The sequence below is a fragment of the Pediculus humanus genome, genomic scaffold (assembly GCF_000006295.1).
Source record: "Pediculus humanus corporis 1103172108199 genomic scaffold, whole genome shotgun sequence".
Lineage (NCBI taxonomy): Eukaryota > Metazoa > Arthropoda > Insecta > Psocodea > Pediculidae > Pediculus > Pediculus humanus.
The window spans coordinates 4,794-30,344 of NW_002987769.1; the positions used below are offsets into that span (position 1 = coordinate 4,794).

The 25,551-nt window shown below is 30.5% G+C and overlaps 4 protein-coding genes across 4 annotated transcripts in view; 3 read left to right on the forward strand and 1 right to left on the reverse strand.

The window, feature by feature from the left end:
• The window catches only part of Phum_PHUM432180 (unc-13, putative), a gene marked incomplete at both ends in the record, with an annotated part of 16,312 nt that extends 2,756 nt beyond the window's left edge, over positions 1-13,556 (forward strand). The window contains 15 exons of the mRNA XM_002429360.1: positions 2,143-2,362; positions 2,541-2,661; positions 5,722-5,828; positions 9,834-9,975; positions 10,073-10,319; positions 10,409-10,608; positions 10,697-10,847; positions 10,937-11,574; positions 11,661-11,757; positions 11,841-12,062; positions 12,152-12,318; positions 12,394-12,679; positions 12,821-12,952; positions 13,078-13,303; positions 13,492-13,556. Of these exons, the coding sequence (XP_002429405.1) occupies positions 2,143-2,362; positions 2,541-2,661; positions 5,722-5,828; positions 9,834-9,975; positions 10,073-10,319; positions 10,409-10,608; positions 10,697-10,847; positions 10,937-11,574; positions 11,661-11,757; positions 11,841-12,062; positions 12,152-12,318; positions 12,394-12,679; positions 12,821-12,952; positions 13,078-13,303; positions 13,492-13,556 (3,021 nt within the window). The remainder of the gene's footprint in view (positions 1-2,142; positions 2,363-2,540; positions 2,662-5,721; positions 5,829-9,833; positions 9,976-10,072; positions 10,320-10,408; positions 10,609-10,696; positions 10,848-10,936; positions 11,575-11,660; positions 11,758-11,840; positions 12,063-12,151; positions 12,319-12,393; positions 12,680-12,820; positions 12,953-13,077; positions 13,304-13,491) is intronic.
• A 1,930-nt stretch (positions 13,557-15,486) lies between these two features.
• On the reverse strand, positions 15,487-18,360 carry Phum_PHUM432190 (uncharacterized protein; the record flags this gene model as incomplete). The annotated part of the gene is made up of 2 exons (XM_002429361.1): positions 15,487-18,070; positions 18,161-18,360. The coding sequence occupies 2 exons, from the start codon at positions 18,358-18,360 to the stop codon at positions 15,487-15,489; spliced, it is 2,784 nt and encodes a 927-aa protein (XP_002429406.1).
• Positions 18,361-18,374: 14 nt separating this feature from the next.
• Phum_PHUM432200 (unc-13, putative) lies at positions 18,375-19,336 on the forward strand (the record flags this gene model as incomplete). Its single annotated transcript, XM_002429362.1, has 4 exons — positions 18,375-18,378; positions 18,551-18,815; positions 18,908-19,034; positions 19,151-19,336. The coding sequence occupies 4 exons, from the start codon at positions 18,375-18,377 to the stop codon at positions 19,334-19,336; spliced, it is 582 nt and encodes a 193-aa protein (XP_002429407.1).
• A 4,526-nt stretch (positions 19,337-23,862) lies between these two features.
• Phum_PHUM432210 (uncharacterized protein) lies at positions 23,863-24,051 on the forward strand (the record flags this gene model as incomplete). Its single annotated transcript, XM_002429363.1, has 2 exons — positions 23,863-23,991; positions 24,025-24,051. 2 exons carry the CDS (start codon positions 23,863-23,865, stop codon positions 24,049-24,051), a joined length of 156 nt encoding a protein of 51 aa, XP_002429408.1.
• Between the last annotated feature and the right edge of the window lie 1,500 nt (positions 24,052-25,551).

Here is a 25,551-nt window from a genome sequence, read left to right on the forward strand (position 1 = left end):
AAGGAAAAGAAAATGTGCTAGCAGACGACGACGACGATTAATCTTACGTTTCGATGATTTTTAAAAGAAAAAAAAGGAAAACTAAAAATTTTGAAAATTTTTTTTTTTTGGCCACATGGTTGATTTTCAAAAAAAAAGGAAAAAAAGGAAAAAAAAGGAAAAAAAAGAAAAAAGGAAAAAAAGGAAAAAATGGAAAAAAGGAAGATAGAAAAATGACGTAAGGATTAAAGTTTTAACTTTTTGAAAATATATCATCAAAAAAGAAAATAATTATTTGACACGTTTTAAGTAAAAAATAATTCGTCATTGTTGTTAAAATTGTACGGAAAATTTTCGGTTGTCGCATTTAAAAACAAAATTTATTTTATTTTATATATTTGTCTTCTGCTTTCGACGACTACGATGATAATGATGATAATAATTTATTTTTCAAATTCGCCGAAACAGTCAAAAAAAAAAAAATTAAAAAAAAAGTTTAGAATAATTAAATGAATGCGAAACAATAAATTTTTTTTTATAATTCAAAATGTCGAGAATCGGAAAAAAAAGCAGAAGAAATTAAAAAACAAAATGTCTGCCGTTGACAAATTTCCCATCGTCGTCGTCGTCGTCGTCGTGGATTTGTTTTATGTGACGATTCAATGAATGTTGAATACACGGTTGAGTGACTCTTTTGTGACATAAACTCACGCATGTATATACTGGCAGGAGGACGCGTGATATTTTTTCAACTTTTCCTAATTTGTTTTGTTTAACCCGCACTTCCGTTTCCGTTTTTAAAAAATTTTTTTTATTCTCCTCCCCCTCTCTCCCGTTTTCTCGACGTTTCCCCTTAATTTCCAGCAAACAAATTCCATTTATTTATTTTCATCGAATTTTTTAATAAAATGATTTTCCGCATGATCGAACGCAAAGGTCAAAGGTCATCAATCAGTCAATCAATCAATCAAACGCAAAAGTGACAAAATATATTTTTAAAAAAAGAATAATGATTAAAAATACTTAAACGTACGTTTTTTTTAAATGATGATTGACGTCACAAATGTTTTCGTTTCGTTTTCCAGTTTTTTTTTTTTTTCTGGAAAACTGGAGAGAGTATAAAAAAGGGGATACCTGGAGAGGAATAAAGTTGTGACAAATACACGTGACTAATTTATCCTTTTTAATTCGCGACGCATTTTCCCCCAACAAACAATCGAAAGGTGACAGTGATGATGATGATAATTTTTTTAAAAATTCGTTTTCATTATTATTATCATTATTATTATCATCATCATCATCATCATCACTTTGGTTTTATTGTTCGTTTATCATACAAACATTAATTTAAACGTCAAAAAAAAAAAAAAATAATAATTGATGAAATATTCAATTTAAATTTTATTAATGCGTGACAGACGTGACGTCATAATAACGAAAAAAATAATTATTCATTTTTTTTGGGGGGGTAGGAAGAAGGGAAAAGGGGAAAAACCTTTTCTGAATTCAGCAGAACCTTTTTTTCTGTTTTCTTTATCAAATATACAAGATTAAGGTATGAATGAGGTAAAAGATATTTGAAAATTCATCGGGGAAGCAGAAAAGAAAGAAAGAAAACGTAAGAGAGAGAGAGAGAAAAAAAGGTTAGAAGGTCACGTTTAAAATTTAAAAAAAAATTTAATTACCTTTGACGTCATTTTTTGCTTTCCGAAAAAAAATTTTTTTTAGTTTTTTTTGGAAAAAAAATACATTTAAATATGGCTTCCCACTTAAAAAAAAACCGGAAACCGTTAGCGGAAATGATTTTTGTATTTTTTTTTTTTTTAGATCGAATCTAAAGAATTCATTAAAACAAATTAGTTTTCACCTCCCCCGCCCCCTTTCTCACCGAAGGATGCCGTTCCGATTGTCTGAAATGTAACAACGACGATAATTTATTAGCAGAAACCTTTTTTTTTTCCTACACGATTTTTAACTTCCGGTTAAAATTAAAAAAAAAAAAAAAATGGGAGAAAATTTGACGTCACAAAACGTTTTATTTGTTTAATTCGTTTGCCTTTAAAAAAAAAAAAAATTCGTTGTTATTATTATCATTTGTTGAGGATTGGATGATTTGAGTTTGATGATGACGATGATGATGATGATTTTGATGACGTATTACAGAAAATGCACGTGTATAAGAAAACCCTTCAAGCTCTTATCTATCCGATATCAAGCACGACTCCTCACAATTTTCTACTTTGGACTGCGACGTCACCAACGTATTGTTACGAATGCGAAGGTTTGCTATGGGGAATAGCGAGACAAGGAGTCAGATGTACGGAATGCGGGGTCAAATGTCACGAAAAATGTAAAGATTTATTAAACGCGGATTGTTTACAACGTGAGTATAATTGAATCAATTTTATTATTATTATTATCATTGGGAGGAAAAGTCGATGGGGAAAAAAAAAATAATTGGGGGGTGAGGGTGGGGATTGGGGATTGGGGAACGCATTTCACGGTTTTTAATTAACCGGAAATCCTTTTTTTTTTTTTTTTTTGTTTATTAATTATTTAAGGTGCGGCGGAAAAAAGTTCAAAACACGGAGCAGAAGACAAAGCAAACAGCATAATAACGGCAATGAAAGAAAGAATGAAACAGCGGGAAAGAGAAAAACCTGAAATATTCGAACTCATCAGGTGAGAGAAAAAAAAAAAAATTTCATTTTTATCTTTACTTCCTTTACTTCCTTTACTTCCACCTCATTTTCTCTCTCTCTTTCTCTCTTTCTCTCTCTCTCTCTCTTTCTTTCTTCATTTCTCTCCCTCTCTCTCTTTTTTATTTTTAGAGATTTCGCAGATGCGAAAACAATTTTTCATCTTTTTCATATTTTTTTCATTTTTTTTTTTAGAATTTAATTTAAATTAATTAATTAATTAATTTTTTTTTGTTCGCGGTTCGTTTGTTTCCAGGTTTTTCTTTGTTTTCTTCCAGGTTTCGTTGAAACACGCGAACGAACGGGATCTATGAAAAACCTGGATGATAATATTAATAATAATTTTTTTTCTATTGTTTCTTTAGTTCTCCAGATCGTTCGGGTCGAAAATAAATTAATTTTTTTTTGAATTTCAGATCGTCGAATTTTCAAATGACGTCACAAAAAAAATTTTTATTCGTTTAATTTTTTTTTCTATTCCAGAATTTTCCAGAATGAAAAAAATTTATTTATAAATAATTTTTATTTTATTTATTTAGTAGGATAAAAAATAATTTTCCGATCCGATTTGAAATTTTCTTTACATCGTCAAAACGATGTACTCGAATTTAAAATTTGTCGAAATAAGTTATTATTATTATTATCTTTGATATCTTTTCGTTCTTGAAAAAAGTGTGTGAGAGAGAGAGAGAGAGAGAAAAGTAACCGGAAACGAAATAAGAAAAATCGTCGGCAGCGGCGGCGGTGATGGTGTCGAAGAAGACAACGTCGGAAATCGTGGTGAGGAATAAAAAAAAAAAAAGAATTCGAAAGAAAACCGGAGAAAAGTTTTTTCCCCTTCTTCCTCTCTCTCTTTCCCTTTCCTCCTCTCCTTTTTCCCTCCCTCCCTCCCACCTTCCCTCTCCCCCACTTTAAAATTTATCGTTTTAAAAAGAAAAGGAGGAGACGAATTTTTCCTTATTTTTTTTTATTATTTTCCCCAAGGTCAAAATCGAGCGTTTAAACTTCTACTTCCGGTGATTCGATCGATCGATCGGTCGTCGTATTCTACGAATTTTTCTTATTAACCGGAAGTTGTTCACGCCACTTTAGAATTAAGGAAAAGAATTCGCGAATCGTTCCTCGTACGTTTCAATAATAAGAAATTTTATAAGGAAAAAAAATTTTATTTATTTTTTTTTTTACCTGTCGTCGTCGTCGTCGTTGACGTTGACGTCATCGTCGACGTCACCGTCGACGTCATCGTCTTTTTGTTTTTTCCAATTAAAAACACGACGACACCTGTCGGATAAAATAAAATGAATAAATTCGAATCGCGCATAAATTGTTTTTTTTTTTTTCGTGAAATGTTAATACGAATAATTAATTCTGGGAAAAGTTTTTTTTGTGAGCATCCCCCCACCCTCTCTCTCTCCCCTCTCTCTCTTTTTACATTCTTTTTAAACAATACTTTCTAAATTGATATTGTTTTCTCCCCAAAAATGTATTTTATATACACTCGAGAATTGTTTCGGAGTAAAATTTCTTTTCTTTTCTTTTCCTTTTTTTTTTTTTAATTAAATAAATAAAAGCGTCGTAATTACGAGAACGTTTTGAATTTATTACCTGCACGCACACACGCACACGCACGCACATTATTAATAATAATAATAATTTAACGCGGCGTAAAAAAAAAAAAATTTTTTTTTTTCCGTCGCACATGTATTAAATTTACGCTACTACTATTTGAGAACCAAGGAAAAAAGGAAAGTAAAGGAAAAGAGTAAAGAAAATTGTTTTCTCTCTCTCTCTCTCTCACTGTACTTCGATCGGAAAATAATAAGATGAGAGAGAGAAAGAGAGAGAGAGAGAGGGAGGGAGTATTCCGTCTGGAAAATAAAAATGAAAAATCTATGATTTTGTTTTTTTTTTTTTTCTATAGATCCCTCCGATCGGTTTTTCATTACATTATTCGATTTGACCGTTCGTTCTATTTTCTACGTCGTGGTAGCAGAAAAAGTAAATTCAATTATTTTTTTATATATAAATTTATATTTTTTTTTTTTTTTTGCTTTTTCTATCTTTATCTATATAAATAGAATAGAAGATGAAGAAGAAGAAGATGAAAAATAAATTTATAGTTCAAACTATATCTATATATATATATATTCTATTTACGAAAAGGTTTTCTCTCTCTTTTTTTCTCCAAAACATTCTCCAGAAAGATTGATTTTGGAATAAAAAAATTGACGATGTGGATAATAATCGAATGATGATAATAAGCACACGAAAAAAAAAAAAACAAATTATTATTATTATTTTTTTTTTAACGCGAAATTAATTTATATTTTCCAGAGGGAATGAAAAAACTTATTATTATTATTATTATTATTATTAATTTTGGAATTTTTTTTTCTGTATCGGTTTCGTAGTTTTTTACACGTGCGTGTGTGGGTGTGTGTGCGTGTGCGATTTTTCCTGTGGAAAGCAGACGAAATTTTTTTTTTTTTTTTTCGTCTCCAAAAATTTATTTAACTCCGCCATTTTTTTTAAAACAAACAAACGAACAAGCGAAACGAAACGAACAAATTTTTTTTTTTTACTGAAAAATTATTTTAAACGTAATTAAGTTCTTTTTTCTCACCCCCTTTCCTCTCCTCCCCTCCCTCTCTCTCTCTCCTTCATTTCGTACTTGAAAATTTACGTACTCGCACCCGTAAAAAATTTTCCATTTCGTTTTCAAAAAAACAAACAAACAAATAATAATATAAACCGTTTTATTTGATTTCAGTACGTTCCAGTTGTTTACACGATTTTCCACGTAAATGTTTGTTACGTGATAATAATAATAATAATAATCGTTAATTCCAGCACCCGAAATGAAGGGAAAAAAAAAAAATTTTTTTTTTCAGTTTTTTCCAACTGTGGAATGTTCTTCGTATCGATCGAATATCGTTTGGTGAAAATGATAATGATAATGATGATTGTATTTGTCGTTTGTTGTTATTATTATTAATAGTAAGAAATTGTTGTGATTAAACATAAAATATTAATAAATAAACAGGTCCGTTTTTGGAGTTGACGAAAAAAGTCACATCGGGTATATGGCGGCTGTGAAACAAAGCGTTCTCGATGGTACATCAAAATGGTCGGCTAAAATAGCAATCACAGGTTTGTCGACTCCAGAAAATGCTAAAAAAAAACTTGATGTCGATTCGCTGGATATGATATATATCGATGTTATTTTTATTACCTTCTTTTTGTTACCTGACGACGCTGTCAACATAAAAAAAAAACATCAAATTTTTAATTGGCGACGGTGGCGATGACGGTGGCGGTAAAAGAAAACAAATTTAAAAAAAAAAACGCGCGAAAAAAAAAATTTGATGTTTTTTTAAGACGGCAGAAAAAAAAAATAAAAAAAAAAAAAACGAAAGCTTGAGTGTCGCTTTGTTTGATGTTGTTAACCCCCCCTCCCCATGCCCGATTATAATAATAATAATGATAATACGTTTGTATTATTATTATTATTATTTCGATAAAAAAAAAAAAATGGTTCGTGCCTTAAATGACAGAAAACAAAAAAGTTGTCAAATTTGAGTTAATTACAGGCGTATTTTAAATTAATTTTATCATTATTATTATCATTATTATTATTATTAACGATCGCGTGATTTCCGCTTGAGTAAATGATAAGAAATGTAAAAAGAGAGGGGAAGGGGGAGGGGAGGAGGAAATGACCAAAGAAAAAGGGGAGAAAAGTGTAAGTTGAATGTGAAAAAATTTAAAAGTGACGCATTTGTTCCTTTGTTTTTTTCTGGAAAATTCAAAGGAAAAGTTGTTATTATTATTATTATTTAAGGCACAAATCATTCGAATTATAAAAAAAAAAAAAATGCATCTTTAATTTTTTTTTGTTTTATTATTATTATTATTTTTTTTTAATTTTTAAAAATTTCGTTTTCCGTTTCCTGTCTGTTTATCTCGGATATGTTTTTTTTTGTTTTTTGTTTTTTGTTTTTGTCTTGCTATTTTTGGTTTGTGTTTCTTTCCACAGAACAACTTTTTCAGTCGATCCAGACACTCACATTGATTCTATAAAACAAGCAGAAGACATCGTACTTGAAGGGACCTCAAAATGGTCTTGCAAGATTGCCATTACAGGTACCACCACTACTATAACGATTAACAAAAAAAATATTAAAAACTTTAATCATTTAGATAGATTAGGAATTTAACGAAAAAAAAAAATTTTCTTTAAAATTAGGAGATCGTTTATAGCAAATTTTTAATCACCGCAAAATAAAAAAAATTTTTGATAGGATTAGCAACAGCAAAACATATTTTATTAACAAACACACAAACACGCATACACACACTAACACACCACGCGTAAAATTTTCTCTTTTTCTGCCACAATTTAAAAAAAAAAAAACCGACGCTTTGATTAGTAGCAAAAAAAAATCACTAATAACAGCAAAAACCGTTAGAATTTTATTGCTACTTTTTTTTCCCGACGTATATAATAAATACAAAAAAAAATTCAAACATTAATCAAACGTCAGCAAAATTTTTTTTTTTTTTTATTGGCTGTCAAATTTTTTTTTTTTTAAATTTTTTCACTCCTGTATTTAAGTGATAAACCTTTTTTTTTTTATCACGATTTAAAAATAAAACCTTTTTAAGGTTTTCTCTTTCCGGAAAAGCATAAATTGTGACGGGGAAATGGGGCAGTGGGTGGGGAGACGGGAAGAGGCGGGGAAAAGAGAGAAGACGAAAGAAAAAAAAAAAACGTTACCTCTTTCTACTCTTACAAAATATTTATTTATTTATTAATAATAATAATAATAATAACATTGTCGTTTGTTATACGCGAACGCGTTTGTCGTTGTCGTTGTTGGAGAATAATAATAATAATAATAATATAAACGTAAATATGATGAGAGAGAAAAAAATTCGAATCGAATTAAAAATTCTTCGTCATTTTATCGTTTTTCTTTTCTATTTTTTGTTCGAAATTAAAAAAATAATAATAATAGTAATGATGTTATTTCTGCACGCGCATCCCCCCACTCGTTCTCCTGTTATTATTATTATTTGTTTTTTTTCCCGAACGCCTCGAATGGTTAATAACTCGCGAAAAAAAAAACATTCCAAAAACGGGAAGAAAAACGCGAAGAAGCGTTGAAACGACGGAATAAAAAAAAAAAAAAAATGGGAGTAAACCGGGGGATCGCGAAGACGGGAAGGCGGGAGTAGAGGGAAGGGGAAGGGGAAGAGGGCGGCGTTATTGAAAAATTAAAATCGTAAACGCAATCCTGTTGCTTTTTTTTTCATTTCATTTCCGTTCCAAAATGGAATGAAACGAAATGAAATGAAACGTCTTAGATGGTTGTAAAAAAAAAAAATTTTTTTTTCTTTATGTCTTTTTTTCTTTTCAATTTTTTTTTTTTGTTTTCTTCAACGACGGTTATAAAAAACAATGAAAAAAATGTCCTAATTTATTATTATTATTATTATTATTATTATTATTATTATTATTATTATTATTTCACTTTACGATCTGGAAGCAATAAAAAAAAAAAATTACGAACGAAATGAATAAAAAATAAAAGAGAAAAAAAATTTTTTTCGGGTTCGGTTTCGTTTAAAATTGTTTGACTTTTAATTAAATTTTACTATTATTATTATCATTATCATTATTATTATTAATTAATAATTACTTGAGCCGACACAATGGGAACAATTTAAAAAATAAAAAATTTTCTTCCGATTTCATCTAGGGAAAATTTTTGTTGAAAAAGGTGAAAATTTTTAAATTTGATGAATCGATTAAGATTTCCGTCGGAAAACTTTTTTCAAAATGCCGTCGGATGACGTCACGTTTTAATTACGATTGTTTTTATTATTATTATTATTTTTATTATTAATATCTTGCACGATATACATAGTTAAATATTATTATTCACAAACCGTTCGTTTCAGAATTATTTAAATAAAATTAAAATAATTTTTTTTTTACTTTTCCATACGATTTTCCAGGAGGAAAAAATAGAAAAAAACGTTAAACTATTTCCGGTTACGCGAATTCCCGTCGCTTCTTCAGTTTTTTTCTTTTCTCATTCGCCCTTATTTACAAATATATCATTATTATCATCATCATCATCAGGTTTTTCTTTTTTATTACCCCCAGTAACCGCCGACCCGCTACCCCTCTTCCCTCTCCCTCCCCCTCAAAAAGAAAACCCCCGAAAAATAATTAAAAACTTTTTTCTTTTTATTTTTTTGCATGGTGTTTTCCATTGTTAATGTTGTTGTTGTTGTTGTTTCATTTGTTTGTTTGCTTGTTGTTGTTAACAAAAAAAAAAAAGTTTTAAAAAGCTTTTTCTTTTTTTTAAATTACCAAAAAGTTATCATTTTTATTATCATTATTATTATTATTATTATTATTATTATTTATTTAGTTTTTAATGCTTTTGCTGTTGTGTTCTTAGTTACAAAATTTAATTAATTTTTTATGTATATATATATAAATATAATCGAACGTAAGTTTTTTTTTTAAACAGTTAGAAGCGAAATCAAAATAATAATGATAATAATAATACGTATTTACTATCATTATCATCATCATCGTCGAATGAACAGACGTGAAATTAATCGAAACGAACAGATTTTTTTTTTTTTTTTTAATAAATTATTTGAGGTTTTCCAAAAATTTTCCACATCGTTTATCAAATATTCATTATCCGTTAATCACGTTCACTTTCTGCCACGTTAAACAAACAAATAAACAAACAGAAAAAAATAAAATAAAATTCAATCGTTTGTAAAAATAATTTAATAATAAATTATAATCGACGGTGAAAATGGCGATGATGATGTTAATAATAATAAAAAAACTCTTTAATAAATTATTTATTTACAAACGTTTTGAATGATATTCGATAAATCGATCGATCGATCGATGAATCGTTCGATACTCGAATTTATTCATTTCCCGTCGGATGTTAGAATTCGTTTTTTTTTTTTGTAACTTTTTAAAAAAAAAGGATAAAATTCGCTTCTAATTTTTTTTTTTTTTTTTTTTTAATAACGGTTTAATAAAATGTGGTAATATTTATTATTATTATTATTAAGAATGACGTTAAAATTAATGAATTTGTTTCGTGTATTTAGTTATATGTGCCCAGGGTCTTATTGCCAAAGATAAAAGCGGAACATCCGATCCATACGTGACGGTACAAGTTGGAAAAGTTAAAAAAAGAACGAGAACGATGCCGCAAGAATTAAATCCGGTTTGGAACGAGAAATTTTACTTGTGAGTAGTCGTGGCAGTAGTAGTAGTGGGAGAGGTAATGGTGGTGGTGGTGGGAGTGGTGGTTGTAACCTTGTTACCTGTTTGTATATTTTTCCAGCGAGTGTCACAATTCGTCGGATAGGATAAAAGTAAGAGTTTGGGACGAAGATAACGATTTGAAATCGAAATTACGACAGAAATTAACGAGAGAATCCGATGATTTTTTGGGTCAAACGATAATCGAAGTGAGAACATTATCCGGTGAAATGGACGTTTGGTACAATCTGGAAAAAAGAACGGATAAATCAGCCGTTTCCGGTGCTATAAGATTACATATCAGCGTAGAAATAAAAGGTGAAGAAAAGGTAATGTCGATCAGAAAAAATCTTTTCTCATCTCATCATGTTTTCGTTACGTAAATAATAATAATGATAATGATTTGTAAAAAAAAAAGGTCGCGCCATATCACGTTCAATACACTTGCCTTCACGAAAACCTTTTTCATTCTCTCTGTGAAAACAACGGAGGAATGGTTAATTTACCGAGAGCCAAGGGAGACGATGCTTGGAAAGTTTATTTCGACGAAGCTGGAGAAGAATTAGTCGATGAATTTGCCATGAGATACGGCATCGAATCCATATATCAAGCTATGACGTAAGCAAACAAATCCGTGCCCCCCCCCCCATGTGACGAACGTGTCTTTATTATTTATTAATTTTTTTTTTTACGTTTTCCATTCCAGGCATTTTCATTGCCTTTCGACAAAATATTTATGCCCTGGAGTACCTGCCGTTATGAGCACTCTCTTGGCTAATATAAATGCCTTTTACGCGCACACTACAGCATCATCAGCTGTATCTGCTAGTGATAGATTTTCAGCCTCTAATTTTGGAGTAATTATTTATTTATTTATTTATTCTATCGTTGGCAACACTGATAAGAAAATATTTAATAAAAAAATCATTTCCGTTTTTGTTTTCAGAAAGAAAAATTTGTTAAACTCTTAGATCAATTGCACAATTCATTGAGAATAGATTTATCAATGTATAGGAATAATTTTCCAGCGTCGAGCCAGGAAAAATTGATGGATTTAAAATCAACGGTAGATTTATTAACTAGTATAACTTTCTTTAGAATGAAAGTACAAGAACTTTCGAGTCCTCCGAGAGCGTCGACGGTCGTAAAAGACTGCGTTAAAGCGTGTTTGAGATCGACATATCAATTTTTATTCGAAAATTGTTACGAACTTTATTCGCGTGAATTTCAAGTGGATCCGAGCGAACCCAAAAGGGATCCAAACGATAACGGACCGCAATTGGACAGCGTTGATTTTTGGCACAAGTTAATTGCACTGATAGTATCCGTCATCGAAGAAGATAAAAACAGTTACGGTCCTGTATTGAATCAATTTCCACAAGAGTTGAACATAGGTCAGTTGAGTGCTGCGACGATGTGGAGTCAATTTGCCATTGATATGAAATACGCTCTCGAAGAACACGAAACTCACAGGCTGTGCAAGTCTTCTGCTTACATGAACCTACATTTCAAAGTCAAATGGTTACATACAAATTATGTAAAAGATGTGCCTCCATATAAAGGAACCGTGCCGGAATATCCAGCGTAATTTTTTTTTTTTCTTTTTCTGCTGTTGTTTTTCTTGTTCGCTTCGGAAAATTGTCAAAATTGTTTTTTTTTTTTTTTTCCAGATGGTTTGAGCCCTTCGTCATGCAGTGGTTAAATGAAAACGATGACGTTTCGTTAGAATATTTACACGGGGCCTTTAACAGAGATAAAAAAGACGGGGTGAGAGGAACGGATGTGATACAACAACAGCATGCGAAATTTAACGGGGAGCCATGATGAAAAATTTATTTTTTATGTTTCAGTTTCAAAAAAGTAGTGAACACGCATTATTTTCCAATTCCGTCGTGGATGTGTTTACTCAGCTCACTCAGTGCTTTGATGTCGTTTCTAAATTAGAATGTCCAGATCCCGAAATATGGAAAAGATACATGAAAAGATTTGCTAAAACAATCGTTAAAGTATTAGTTGCCTATGCCGACATATGTAAAAAAGAATTTCCAAATTTTTTAAAAGACGAACGTATTGTGAGTAGTGAAAAAACAAACGAAATTCCTCTACCCCCCCCCCCGGTTTTGTTTGTTGTTCATTCACGACCCGGTTGTTGCTGTTTCAGGCCTGTATTTTAATGAACAACATTCAACAGTTGAGAGTTCAATTGGAAAAAATGTTTGAATCAATGGGCGGTGATAAATTGGAAGAAGATGCTGCCAACATATTAAAAGAGCTACAGCAAAATTTAAACAGCGTACTCGATGATCTCGCAATAGTGTTTGCATCGAGGTACGTTCCTAGTCTCTCGACCCTTTGACCCTTTTACCCCTGACGTCATTTATTCGTTTTTTTTTTTGGTTACAGTTTGGAAAATCAAATAACTGTCAGCGTTCGAGAATTAGGAGATTTATTATTGTCCATAAAGGGCGGAGGACAAGTCACGTTAAATCAACCCGCTCAAAGGAATGCTGTTGCACAGGAAGCGGATGAAGTTCTTCGTCCTCTCATGGATTTACTCGACGGTTCGCTCACACTTTACGCTCAGTCGTGTGAAAAGACTGTGTTAAAACGCTTGCTCAAAGAGCTCTGGAAAATCGTCATGAGAATTCTGGAGAAGACTGTTGTTTTACCCCCAATGACTGATAAAACGGTGAGTTTTTATTGATAACCTATAATTTTTTTTTGTTCGTTGTCTCTCCCCTCCCTTCCTCCCTCCCTCTTTTCCCTCCTCTCTCTTCCACAATTTATAATCATTATTATTATCACTATTTCTTCCTTTTTTTCTCTTTAGATGATTCTTAAGAATTTAACAGACAATGCTAAAAACTTGGCAGCCAATGCAAAAATAGAAGACATGTCGAAATTGTTTAGGAATCACATGGCAGGAAAACAAGACGTTAAAAATGCATTAAGCGGCGTTATGGTAAGTAAAACAAAAAAATCGAACTGGTTTCGATTACGATTGATTGATTGATAATAATAATAATAATAATAATGACGATGATGACGTCGACGATAATAATTTTTTAACATTTTTTCACTTCTCAGGATATATCGAAAGAAGTAGAAAGGAATTTGACACCGAAACAGTGTGCCGTTTTAGACGTGGCACTAGACACGATAAAACAATATTTCCACGCCGGCGGAAACGGTTTGAAAAAGACATTTTTGGAAAAATCACCGGAATTGCAAAGTTTGAGATATGCCTTGTCTTTATACACTCAAACGACTGACGCCCTGATAAAAACGTTCGTCACGACGCAATTGAACGAAGGTATGTGTTGCACCTTTATTATGTCACGTGACCCCCCGCCTCCCCCCTTTTTTTATGCTTTTATTCTCACGCGTTTTATTTACCCCCACTTCCGGTTCTTTTCTTTTCTTTTATAAAAAATTTACTTTTTTAAAGTAAATTAAAGCCGTCATCACTATTATTATTATTATTTCTTTTGGGCGTTTTAGAAAAAAAAAAAAATTATCGACAAAATGTTTTGTTTTCGAGATATCGATCGATATTTCCCGTATGAATATGAATCGATGGCCCGAGATATCGATCATGCGAGTTTCCTTTTCGCGGTAAAACCGTTTGAAAACCGGTGTAGGATTCGTTTGTTTACGGGTATTTAATAACGATGATGATGATGATAATTACAATGATAATAATGATAATAATACTAATAATAATAATAATGAATGAATCGGAAATTTATGTTTACGATTAAAAAATTATTTAATTGACTCCGAAAAGAAAAAAAAATTGTTTTGTTTGGGTTGGTTTATTTTTTCCGACTTTGGATTTTCGTTCTTCGGTAAAAATAAAAAATAATCGAATCGAAATTAATAATATTTAAATCGATTAATCGAAAATACTGTTGAATAGATAAAGGGTTTTTTATACACGCGTGTGTGTCTGTTTATACGCACGTGCGTGACTGAGGGACACCCGTAAAAATTCAATTCAATTTTCTTTTTATTATTATTATTCTAATATTTTTCCTTTTCGCGTTCGATTCGTCGCCATCTTCATCACCACCACCACCATCATCATCATCATCATCATCATCATCATGATCGAAATCACGAAAAATTTTAATAATTAATCTTTTTTATTTTAATTCATTTATATTTATAATAATTTTTTATATTTTTTTTTTTTTATTGTTTTATTTTTAAATGAACAGTTATAATTTTTAAAACTCACTCACATCATCTTTCACCCACAGAAAAAAAAAAAAACTAATGATAATAATAATAATAATAATAATAATAATAATAATAGTAAACGAGAAAAAAAAAAAGAAAAAAAAAGAAAAAAATTTTTTATATTATCGTTTGGGGGCCATCTTGATAGTTTATCATCATCATCATCATCGACGTTATTGCCACCGCCATCACCACCACCACCACCACTGTCACCACTACCACTACCACCTCCACACCGTCACATCGCCATCATCATCATCATCATCCTCCTCGTATTTTTTTCTTTTTTTCCCCTTTTTTTTTTTTTTTTTTTTTTAAACTCACAAATTAATTAATATTAAAAACAATCAATCAATCAATCAATCAATCAATCATACTTGCTTTCATATATATTTATGCATGTGTATGTATATCTCTATATTTTTTTTTAATATTTATAATAACATTAGTTTTTTAAATTATCATCATCATAATCATTATCATTATTATTTATTTATTTATATTTATTTATTTATTTATAATCAAAAAAAGGCTTTATTTATTTATTTATTTATTTAAAACAGATAAAAATGCACTCTCAGCTAAAATAAAAATTTTTTTTTTTTTTCTTATTAACCAACACACTTACTGGAATACAAAATTTTCGAGTAAACGGTATACTGTGAAATAAGTTTATTTATCATCATCATCATTATCATTATCATTATTATTATTATTTTTTCTGTCCTTATCAAATTTGATAACGGAACAATTACTGAAGTCTTTTTTTGTTTCCCCCTTTTTCTTTTTTTTTCTTTTAATTAAACTTGAAAAAAAAAAAAAAAAAATTCACACATATCATAATGCATGGAATTCATATCGATAATCAGTCCCCGTTCGCAGTCTTAAATGACTATCTATTTATTCACCCACAAGAAGTAGAAAAACAAGAAGAACAATAAGAAGAAGAAGAAGAAGAAGAAGATGAACAAGAAGAAAAAAAAAAAAAAAAACAAACATCGTTATCATTATCATTATCATATCATAATTATTATTATTATTTATTTATTTATTATTTATTATTAATTTTCTTTTATTTCTTTGTTTTTTACTTTTCTTTTTGCCTGATACTTTATTTTTTTGTTTGTTTGTTTGTTTTCGTTTTTTTTTTGTTTTTGTTTTTTTTTTTTGTTTTTACTGAAGGCAACGTGTTTTCTCTCTTTCTTTCTTTCTCTCTCTGTCTCTCTCTTTCTTTTTTTTACTAGTTTTATGTCTTTACATTTCCGCATCCGCACCGTCTAAATCTCCCGCGATTAATTCTCCTTGATCGTCTTCCGTGAGTCCCGCTTCGGCCGCGAGAGCCGCCAACGCTGAATCCGTTGTTGCAACTCCTTCGGCGGTTGTCGCCGTCGTCCTAGGCATGACCATTATGCGCTGAACTCCGCCTTCTCCGACTTGCACTATGCCCGAACTCCCTTGCTTTTGTCCGAGCGTTTGAACGATCATTTTCTGCCCTCCTGCCACGTTCACCTGTTTTCCTCCGATTGTTATCGAAGGATGTTGACCGATTATTTGTCCGCCGACGGTTCGCTTTTGTGCCAGCGTGACCGTTTTCCCCTGCTGACCGGGCACTCCGATTTGTATGGGCCTTCCCGTTCCCGATTGGGTCTTGGAAACAATGTACATTTTCTTTCCGTCTGCCGTCGTCACCGTCTGACCGGGAGATATGATGTTCACTCCCGACGAGGATGTTCCTATTATTTGTTGAGTTCCCGCTGATGTCGTTATACCTTGTACTGTTCTGATGCCCGAACCGGCGGATGACACGATTATTTGTTGCTGACCACCTCCCGGTTTCGCTATGAACACGGTTTGCTTTCCTCCGGCGCCCTGCATGACTACGTTCGATGGTAATGTTTTTATAATTTGCGTTCCTCCTCCTTGACCGGGTTGAACCAATTTGACGAATTTGGGTAGCCCTTGAGCAGTTCCGGAAACCGGCGTCGTCCCTCCTGTTTTTCCATGTATGCTAACTGTTTTTGGCATTTGAGCTACTGTTGTGCCTTGGCTAGTTTTAACTAATGTTACATATTGAGTCTGACCGGTTCCGCTCGGCTTCTGTAGAATAATTTGCGGTTGTCCTCCGACCGTTTGTCCCCCTTGTTTTTGTAAAATGAATTGCTTTCCTCCCGCCGTTTGAACCGTGCTTCCTTTTTGTAAAATTACTTGTTGCCCACCGCCTGATCCCGGTTTTTGAACCAGAACTTGTTGAGCTCCCGCCGGTATGGTTCCTCCTTTTTGAACAATGATTTGCTGTCCGCTTTGGGTGGTAACGGTTCCTCCTTGCTTTTGAACGAGAATCGGTTGACCTCCAGTGCCGGATTTTTGCCATATGATTTGTTGCTTTTGTCCTGATTGTGATATTGTTTTAAGAACGGTTCCGGCAGGTCTCACGACTCCGGCTTGTGAAACTCCAGCAATTTTCACACTGCCTTCTTGTTGAATCCCTCCGACTTTAATTGCTTGACCGGTCAACGTGGTGCCAGCTTGAACCACTCGAATCGGAGTCTGTCCCGGAGTGTTTATTTTTTGCGTTGCCGCAGCGGCCGCGGCCAATGTTTGAATACCAGATAAAGTGCCGGCTTTGGTTGTTCCTTGTGCTTGAGATGTTTGTAAAACTGGCGTCCGGGGTGGCGATTGAAGACCAGTAGCAGGAAGTTTTATTTGAGTTTGCATCGGTTTGTAGGGAGGACTACTGCCGGATAAACGAATTTGTTTTGCTGGGACAGGTCCAGAGGATGATACGGGAGCGGGAGTCGATACTGGAGTTGCGACCGGAGCGGGAGCCGGAGGCATGTCGTACTTTTGAATTTGTAATATGTATGAATCAGCGTTCGGGCTGGGAGTCCAATTCACTTCTAAAGAGTTTGTCATAGCACGAACGAGTTGAACTCTACCAGGGGCTGCAGGTTTTTCGGCTTCCAAAAACCACAAATCCTTGCAACAAACTTGATTGTTCCATGCTTTACGGTAACCATCTCTTCCGGACCATATGTATAACCGATTCCGTACGACGGTCGCGCAATGACCGGCTCTCGGCCTCGGCCTGTTCTCTCCAATCTGATAATCTTCCCATCTTAAAGTTTCCAAATTTAAAACTCCCAAAGAATTGGTGCATTTCCATTCTTTTTCGTGTTCCCATTCTTGATTTTCGTCTCTGTTCTCGTCGACGAGAGGAACCCAACCACCGAAAATAAACATTTTATGACCTATTAGAGACGCGGTGTGAAGCGATCTTGGCAGTGGAACGGATCCGAATAAAACAGGTTGAGACCACGTCATCGTTTCTATGTCCAAAGACCAAACATCTCCCAGTCTACGTCCGCACATTCCACCGTATATGATAAGACGGGATTTTCCTTCTTTGTCGGTGTAACCCACTGCCGAATGACTTTCTCTAGGCGAAGGTGGCTCTCCGTACGTTTTAGGTTTATCCCACATGACGCTTCCGTCCGGACACAATTTCAACGTGTACAAATCGTTCAAATACATGGGCGTGGGATTTTCTTCCTTTGAATTCTGATACAAATCTTCTCTCGTCAATCCTCCAAACAGATAAACTTTGTTGTCGATGAGTGTGAAACTGTGACCCAATCTCGGACACGGTGGAAAATCGTCTTCCGGCGGAACAGGATTCAATCTTCTCCATTCCCATCGGCTCGCGTGAAGCTCGTACAAGTCGTTCCAGTATTTCCCATATTCTACCATTCCACCGAACATTAACATCCTGGTTCCATCCACCACGAATCCGTATGCGGCACATCCCGGAGGAATGTCACCGGATAAAGCCGGAACGAACCTATTGAAAAAAAAAAAATTATAGGTTTATAATAATTTCTTGCTGCTCATCATCATCATCATCATCGTGCAAAAACAAAAAGTAACTCACCACTGATTTTTTAATGTGTTGTAAACGGATAACTCATTGACTATTCCTTCGTTTCCTCCTCCGAAAATAACAATCAAATCTTTAATGGCCACAGCTCTGTGTCCGTGCCTCGGCCTGGGCATTGGACCAGCTTGATTGTTGATTCTCTTCCATTGTAACAATATATTGTTATCTTCGTTCGCCGGTTCAATGTTAGTCATATTGCGACACTTTTATGCGTTTTTTTTTTCCCTCAATATTCTTATTATTATTATTATTATCAGAAGTTCACAACTATTCACTTCTTGAAATGTTTATTCTTCTTAGAAATCAATACATGAAAAACCATCGCACTGGAAAAATCCAAAAAAAAAAAAAAATTTAAATTAATTAAATTTTATTTATTTTCAGGTGAGGCTTTGGCAGCGGAAGAAGGGAGCGTGGGAGAAGTTTCGATTCAAGTCGATTTGTTCACTCATCCCGGTACCGGAGAGCATAAGGTCACGGTCAAAGTCGTAGCGGCAAACGATTTGAAATGGAATTCAATCAGCGGAATGTTCAGACCTTTCGTCGAAGTTAATCTCATCGGACCACATTTGGCCGATAAGAAAAGAAAACACGCGACGAAATCCAAATCAAACAATTGGTCACCGAAATACAATGAAACGTTTCATTTGTAAGTTTTTCCCAATTTTTTTCCCCCCCCCCCCCAAAGAAAAAAAAAAAAAATTTTCTTTTTTCATTTGATAAACAAAACTTTTTTTGCAGCATCATCGGGAGCGAAGATCAATTGGATTATTTCGAATTACACATTTGCGTGAAAGATTATTGTTTTGCAAGAGATGACAGACTCGTCGGTGTGGCCGTTTTGCAACTCAAAGACATCGTCGAACAGGTAAATTAAAATTTTAGCGCGAACGCGTCCAAGTTTACCAAAAAAAAACAAAAACAAACACACACAAAACCGTTCGTTTTTTTCTTCTTTTTCTTTCCAATCAATCAATCAATCAGGGATCGTGCGCTTGTTGGCTTTCTCTCGGCAAGAGAATACAAATGGACGAAACGGGTTGGACGATTTTAAGGATTTTGTCGCAGAGGACAAACGACGAAGTGGCAAAAAATTTCGTCAAATTAAAATCCGATATACGACAAGAAAATCCACCTCCTCCTTCTACTCAACAACCGGCAACTACTTAAACAAAACAAACGTGTATCTAATATCTGTGTTAAAAAAAAAAAAAAGGCAGCAACATTGCGTTTATTCCTTTAATTAATAATAAAAAATTTACTCGTGACAATATTATTATTATTATTATTATTATTATTATTATTATTATTATTATTATTATTATTATTAATCAATTAATAATTAATTAAAAGGGGGGGAAAAAAAATCACAAACAAAACCGCCGTCAACTCAACCCCCATCACCACCACCACACATACACACACACTTTCCCCCACTCCCCCCTCAGCCACCGCCGACCTCCGCCGCGTAATAAAAAAAAAAAACCGTTTTTACACTCTATGACTTTTCAACCGTTAAAATACAGACACACACACACACACACACACAAACACGTCTAAAATTTAGGATTAAATGTTGTACACACCTCATGTTTTTAATTATCGAATGCGGTGTTTTTAAAAAATAAAAATAAATAAATTATTAATCGTTTGATTTTAAACAATAAATAAATAAATTGTTAAATAACCGTTTAAATAAATAAATATATATACCATAAAAAATAATTAAAAGACGCGCTTCTAGTTTAAAAAAAAAAACGTTGGTAATTATTACATTGCTTACACACACACACACACACACACACACACACACACACACACAAATTCAAACAAAACCGCTACACGTGTACATAAGTACGTGTATGCGTGCATAAAACACACGTGTGCGAAAAAAATAAAAAAAAAAAAAACCGCAAGCATGCGTAAGTAAGTACGCGTCGCGTATACACACACACATGTACATGTTCGTTTAAACAAAAAAGACTTGATCGTCGATAACAATAACAATATTATTAACAATTTTAACAATATTAATAATATTAATAATTAATAATAATAATAATAAAGTCTCTTTTACATTCGTCATGATTATTGTAAATGTTTGTATATTACATATTATTATTATTATTACTGTTATTATTAAAAAAAACGTTTTTATTCGTTACAAAAAAAAAAAAAAAAAAATTTTAACTCGGTTTCGCTCATTGTTTTTTTTTTTTTTTATATGTTATTTCCCCCCGCCTCCTGGTTGTTTGTCTGTTTGTTTTACGATTGTTTATATATATATATTTATAAAATTTTAATATGCTTTTTTCGATTCCGTCAAAATGATACATGTTTCTTATTATATACGCGTAAAATATAAATATACGTTTTGTATGTGCGATTTCCGGTTTGTAAATTTTTCGACAAGAATTTTTAGCGCGAAAAAAATTTTTTTTACACGCGTGTACATATAATTAAACCCCGCCCCGCCCACCCTTTTCCTCCCCCTTCCCGCCTTTTTTTCCTCTTCTCTTCTTCATCGTCCTTCCAACGTCTCTTCATGATTTTCTTCACTTCCATCTCTTCCTTCTCTTCCTCCTCCTCCTCCTCCATCTTCTTTTTCTTCATCTTATTATTATTATTATAATAAAATTTTAATAAATAAATAAATAAATAAACAATGTTAATGCCAAAAAAACAAAAAAAAAAATCATTAACTTAAATAAATAATTTTTTTCGATGATGATGATAATAATAATAATAACCTCGCCAACTTATGTATAACGTTTATGAATAACCGAAAAAAAAAAAAAAATTAAATAATAATAATTATAACAATAATAATAATAATTGATTTAGTATGTGATCGATCGAATGAAAATGATCACGTGTACAAAAATAATAATAATATTTTCTTTTTTTTTTTTTTTCGGTAAATGTTTTAGAGCAAATCGTTTCTTCTTAAAATTTTCTTATTTTTGTTGTAAAATTTAATTCCTTTTTGTCTCTGTCTCTCTCTCTCATTTCTTCTTCTTCTTAATCTTAATCTTTTCCTTTTATTTTTTATAAAATTTAAGTGTTTTAACTTGACAAGCCTTAAATGAATATATATATATATATATAATTAATGATAATAATAATTACTAACTATACTTGTTTGTACAAATATTCTTTGCATTTCTATATATATATATATATATATAAAAAAATTTTTTTTTTTTTTTTTTTTTTAGCTTTAAGCTAGGTAGCTTTTATGTATAAAAATATACATATGTGAAAGCTTATTAATAAATAAATAAAAATTATATACATATATAAATAAATAAATATGCATGCATATGTATGAATATATATATATATATATATAAAAAAAAGCTACAAATAATTATTGACCAAATGAAAAATAATAAAAAATATATAAAAAAAAAAAATATTAATAATTTCTAATTATAACAAAAATATTTTTTTTAGTTATTTAAAATAATAATACTAATAATAATAATAATAATAATAATAATTTTTTCCTCCTACAAGGAAATTAAAAAAAAAATTTTTTTTTTTTTTTTAAAATAAATTGTAATATTAATGTTTTTTTGTTTTCTGTTTTTTAAATTCATTAATAATAATAATATTAATAATTCTTTATCATTCTTCTTCTTCTTCTTCAAATGTTTTTATCATTATAAAATATTATTAATTTTTTTTTTTTTTCGAATGATTTCGAACCTGAAACTTTTTTTGAAAATTCCTCATGTTCTATCTGGTGAAGGGTACTTTTAAATGTTTATAACATGATAAAATGAGAAAAAACTAATTGAATCAATTATTGATTTAACATTTTATGAGCTTGAGATCTTTTACATGCAATACTTTCTTTTCTTTCTTTTAAATAGAAATAAAAAACCAATGATTTGAACTCGAAATCTTTCTCTCTCTCTCTTTTTAAATAAATACAATTACATAATTTATGTGAAATTAAAATAATGATAAGTTTTAATTGAAACAAAAAAAAAAAAAAATTAATGATTATGATAATAACAAATATGTTTTTTTTTTTTTTTTTTTTACAGATATCGATATTTTAAAAGTCACCACCGAAATTTTTTTCGTTTTATGCATTTACATATATATATATACAGAAAGTGTAGATTTGAACATCACAAAAATATTTTTGAATAAACAAAATCATCTTAATTCCTACAAAATATACAAATAAAAAAAAAACATAATTAAATAATAATTAATGATTTAAAAATAACACACAAAAAAAATAGATTTTTTGTGTACGCTTTAACAAAATTCATTTGGAGCGTTTTATTACTCAATTACTAAATCAAACGAAAAATTTATATGTGTGTGTGTGTGTATATATGTATTTAATTTATTCGTTAGTAAAATTAATAATGATTTTTCATTACGTTGGAATTTAACAACAAAATGCATCTCTCACCTTGAAAAATGTTATATAAAATAACAGATCGAAATAATAATAAACTGAACATAACAAATGCAATTACGATATCAAACGAAGAAGTAAATATAAGTTTACACAGTCGGCTTCGGTCCAACTCCTTATCAATTCGATTTTGAAACTTACATTACGGAGACATTAAAAAAATAAGGGTTATTACAAAGTGAATATATTTACCTGAAATTAAATAAATAAATCCATTTAAGAAATTAATATAAATAATAAAAACGTTTTTTTTAGAAAAATGACAAAAACAATCCAATATGGCTGCCGTCATTGATTCTCCACACTGGTTAGGTTATGGTTTTCTATGTTTAAATTGAGATTTATATTTGATTATGTGATACTTATAACGTAAATATATATGAATTAAATTATAAATTTTACTCACCTTTAAATGAAATTAAAAACTGTACATAAAAATAACTAATAACTTCACCGAATATTATTATTTTCACAAAGGCGGTATAACAAATTTTTACAATGTAGCTGACGCCATACTTTGACGCTCGACTGTGGAAGCCTAAAACATTGCATTTTGGGTAAAAATTGTTTCTATTTTTCGAACACATCTCATGTTAAATAAGGCCAACCGATGCGTATATTGGAAATTATAATTTCAAAAAAAATTATATTTCATCGAATGTTATATTGTAAGTTATTATTTACGTTATTTTGAATAAATAAATTTGAAATAATTCAAAAATTATTATTTGATAAATTTAAATTTAATAAATTGAAAGTGTAGATTAGCATCATTATGAATTTATTTAATCGATGCTTTTTTTGCAAATATATACAAATTATTTTATTTCGGACAAGCAGTAATTAAATTTTCTTTAAAAATTTCATAAAATATTTTACAAAAAAGGATTTCAAAATGATTTTTATACGTTTTTAGTATAACGTATTAAAAAAATAATTTTACGCGCTATTTTTAGAACGTTGGCAACATGCATTTCGTTGTCAAAATGATGCACAGTGCGCATGCGTTCATAAGAGTGCGTTTCTTTAAAAATTTTATTTAAAAAAGATTTTAATCGTGAAATAGAATGACAAAAGACTAATAATAATTTTAAAAAATTATTTAAAATTAATTTAAACTGTTTTTTAATTTATTTTTACTCGGTGAAATATTTTAATTAAAAAAATTTAAATATTTAGTGATGAAAGTAGTTTTTTAAGGAAACGCGAATATTACCCTTATACTGAATTTAGATGTAAGAACCACAGGACAGAAATGGCCGAGCTTGTGGCAGGTGTTCAGTACGGCCTATCCTCGCGAAATTCTATCGAAAAACCTTCAATATTTTTTGTTAAATTAACGGATTCAGCTGTTCGTTCTATAGAGGAATATTATAAAAATGCGGTGAGTCAATTTTTTTATTTTCATTTTATAAAGGAAACAAAAAAAAAAAAAAAAAGATAGGATTCAAATAAATTATTCGTCGATGAAGTCGCCATTTGCGAGGCCTACTTTCGAAATTTATCATAAAATACTTTATTTTAACAACGTGGCAAATAATTATGTTTTATAATTATTTTCTATTTATTTATTTTAAAACTTTATTAAAAAACGAATCGTTTTCAATAAGTTAAGCTCGACGAAATATGATTAATTGTCAAATGCAATTAACCCATCTGTGTGTCATTGTATTTAAGTTTTGAAAAATTTTTTTTTTTTTTTTTTATTGAGGACCTTTCATTTTAACTTCTATTTATATAAATCAATTTCAATTAAATTCCCTTTTGTAAAAACTAATAGTTAAAAAGAAAAATTTTTTAAAAAAACAAAATTTTACATTTGCAATCTTGCTCAATTTAATTTCTCTCTCTCTCTCCGTAAGGTGTTTTAAGGAACAGTATACAAAATTATTATTATTATTTTCTTTTCTTTAATAAGGTTACCAATTGAAAATATATTTTGAAATTTAATAAAGGCAAAAAGTTCATATCTAAGTAAAAATAAGTTATCTCGAGTAAATTTTTAAGGTGCATTTTTTGTCCTCTCATTCAATAAGCTGCAAGGACATCAATATTGTAACAGCTGTTTAAATAGAACAATGCATTATTTTAACCACTTTAGTTTTTTTTCGAATCATTATTCAACATATTTAATCCACCATTTTTTTTTTAATTTATTTGTGTCTTTTAAAATTAAAAATTAATAATTATTTGAAATTTTTTAACGAATGATTTTTATATAGATTTTAAATTATGAGTTTTAGGTTAACCTTTTTAATATTTATGTTACATTAACTGGTTCGAGTAGGAAAAAAAAAAAAAAAAAAAAAAAAGGAATTCGAGAAATTTATTTTGAAAAAAATCAATCATTTGATTTTCATAATTAAACAAGTTGTCCAGACATATATACATATATTTTTCATAATAATTTAAATTTTATTTTAATAATAATAATATTTGAATATGCAAAATTTTAGATTTCAAATTGTTTTTTTTTTTTTTTTAAAACAATTTAAATTTTAGTTGTTAGGCTTGTTAGGGATTTGAAAAAATGGTGAATGTGCGATTAATTAAAAATTTTATTAGGGGGAAAAACAAAAAAAGTATTTAATTGAGGAAATTTTTTGCAAAAAAAAAAAAAATTTAGTTGGGTTCCATTCGATGATGATGTTCTTGGGATTTTTTTTTTGCACACCCATTCAAATAACCCCTGGGTTAAATAATTAAAAAAATTTACAAATGGTTAGGCTAAACGATTCTTTTTATTTTTCCCAAAAAAAATTTATTTATTTATTTATTATTATTATTATTATTATTATTAATACTTTTTCATAGTCGAATTACATTTTTTATTATAAATTGTGCACTGTTGCATTTGTTAATGTTTTCAATTGTTTCAAATTTTTTTTCTTTTAATTTTTTAAATTTTAACTTTATAAATTTATTTAAAAAAAAGAAAAAGAAA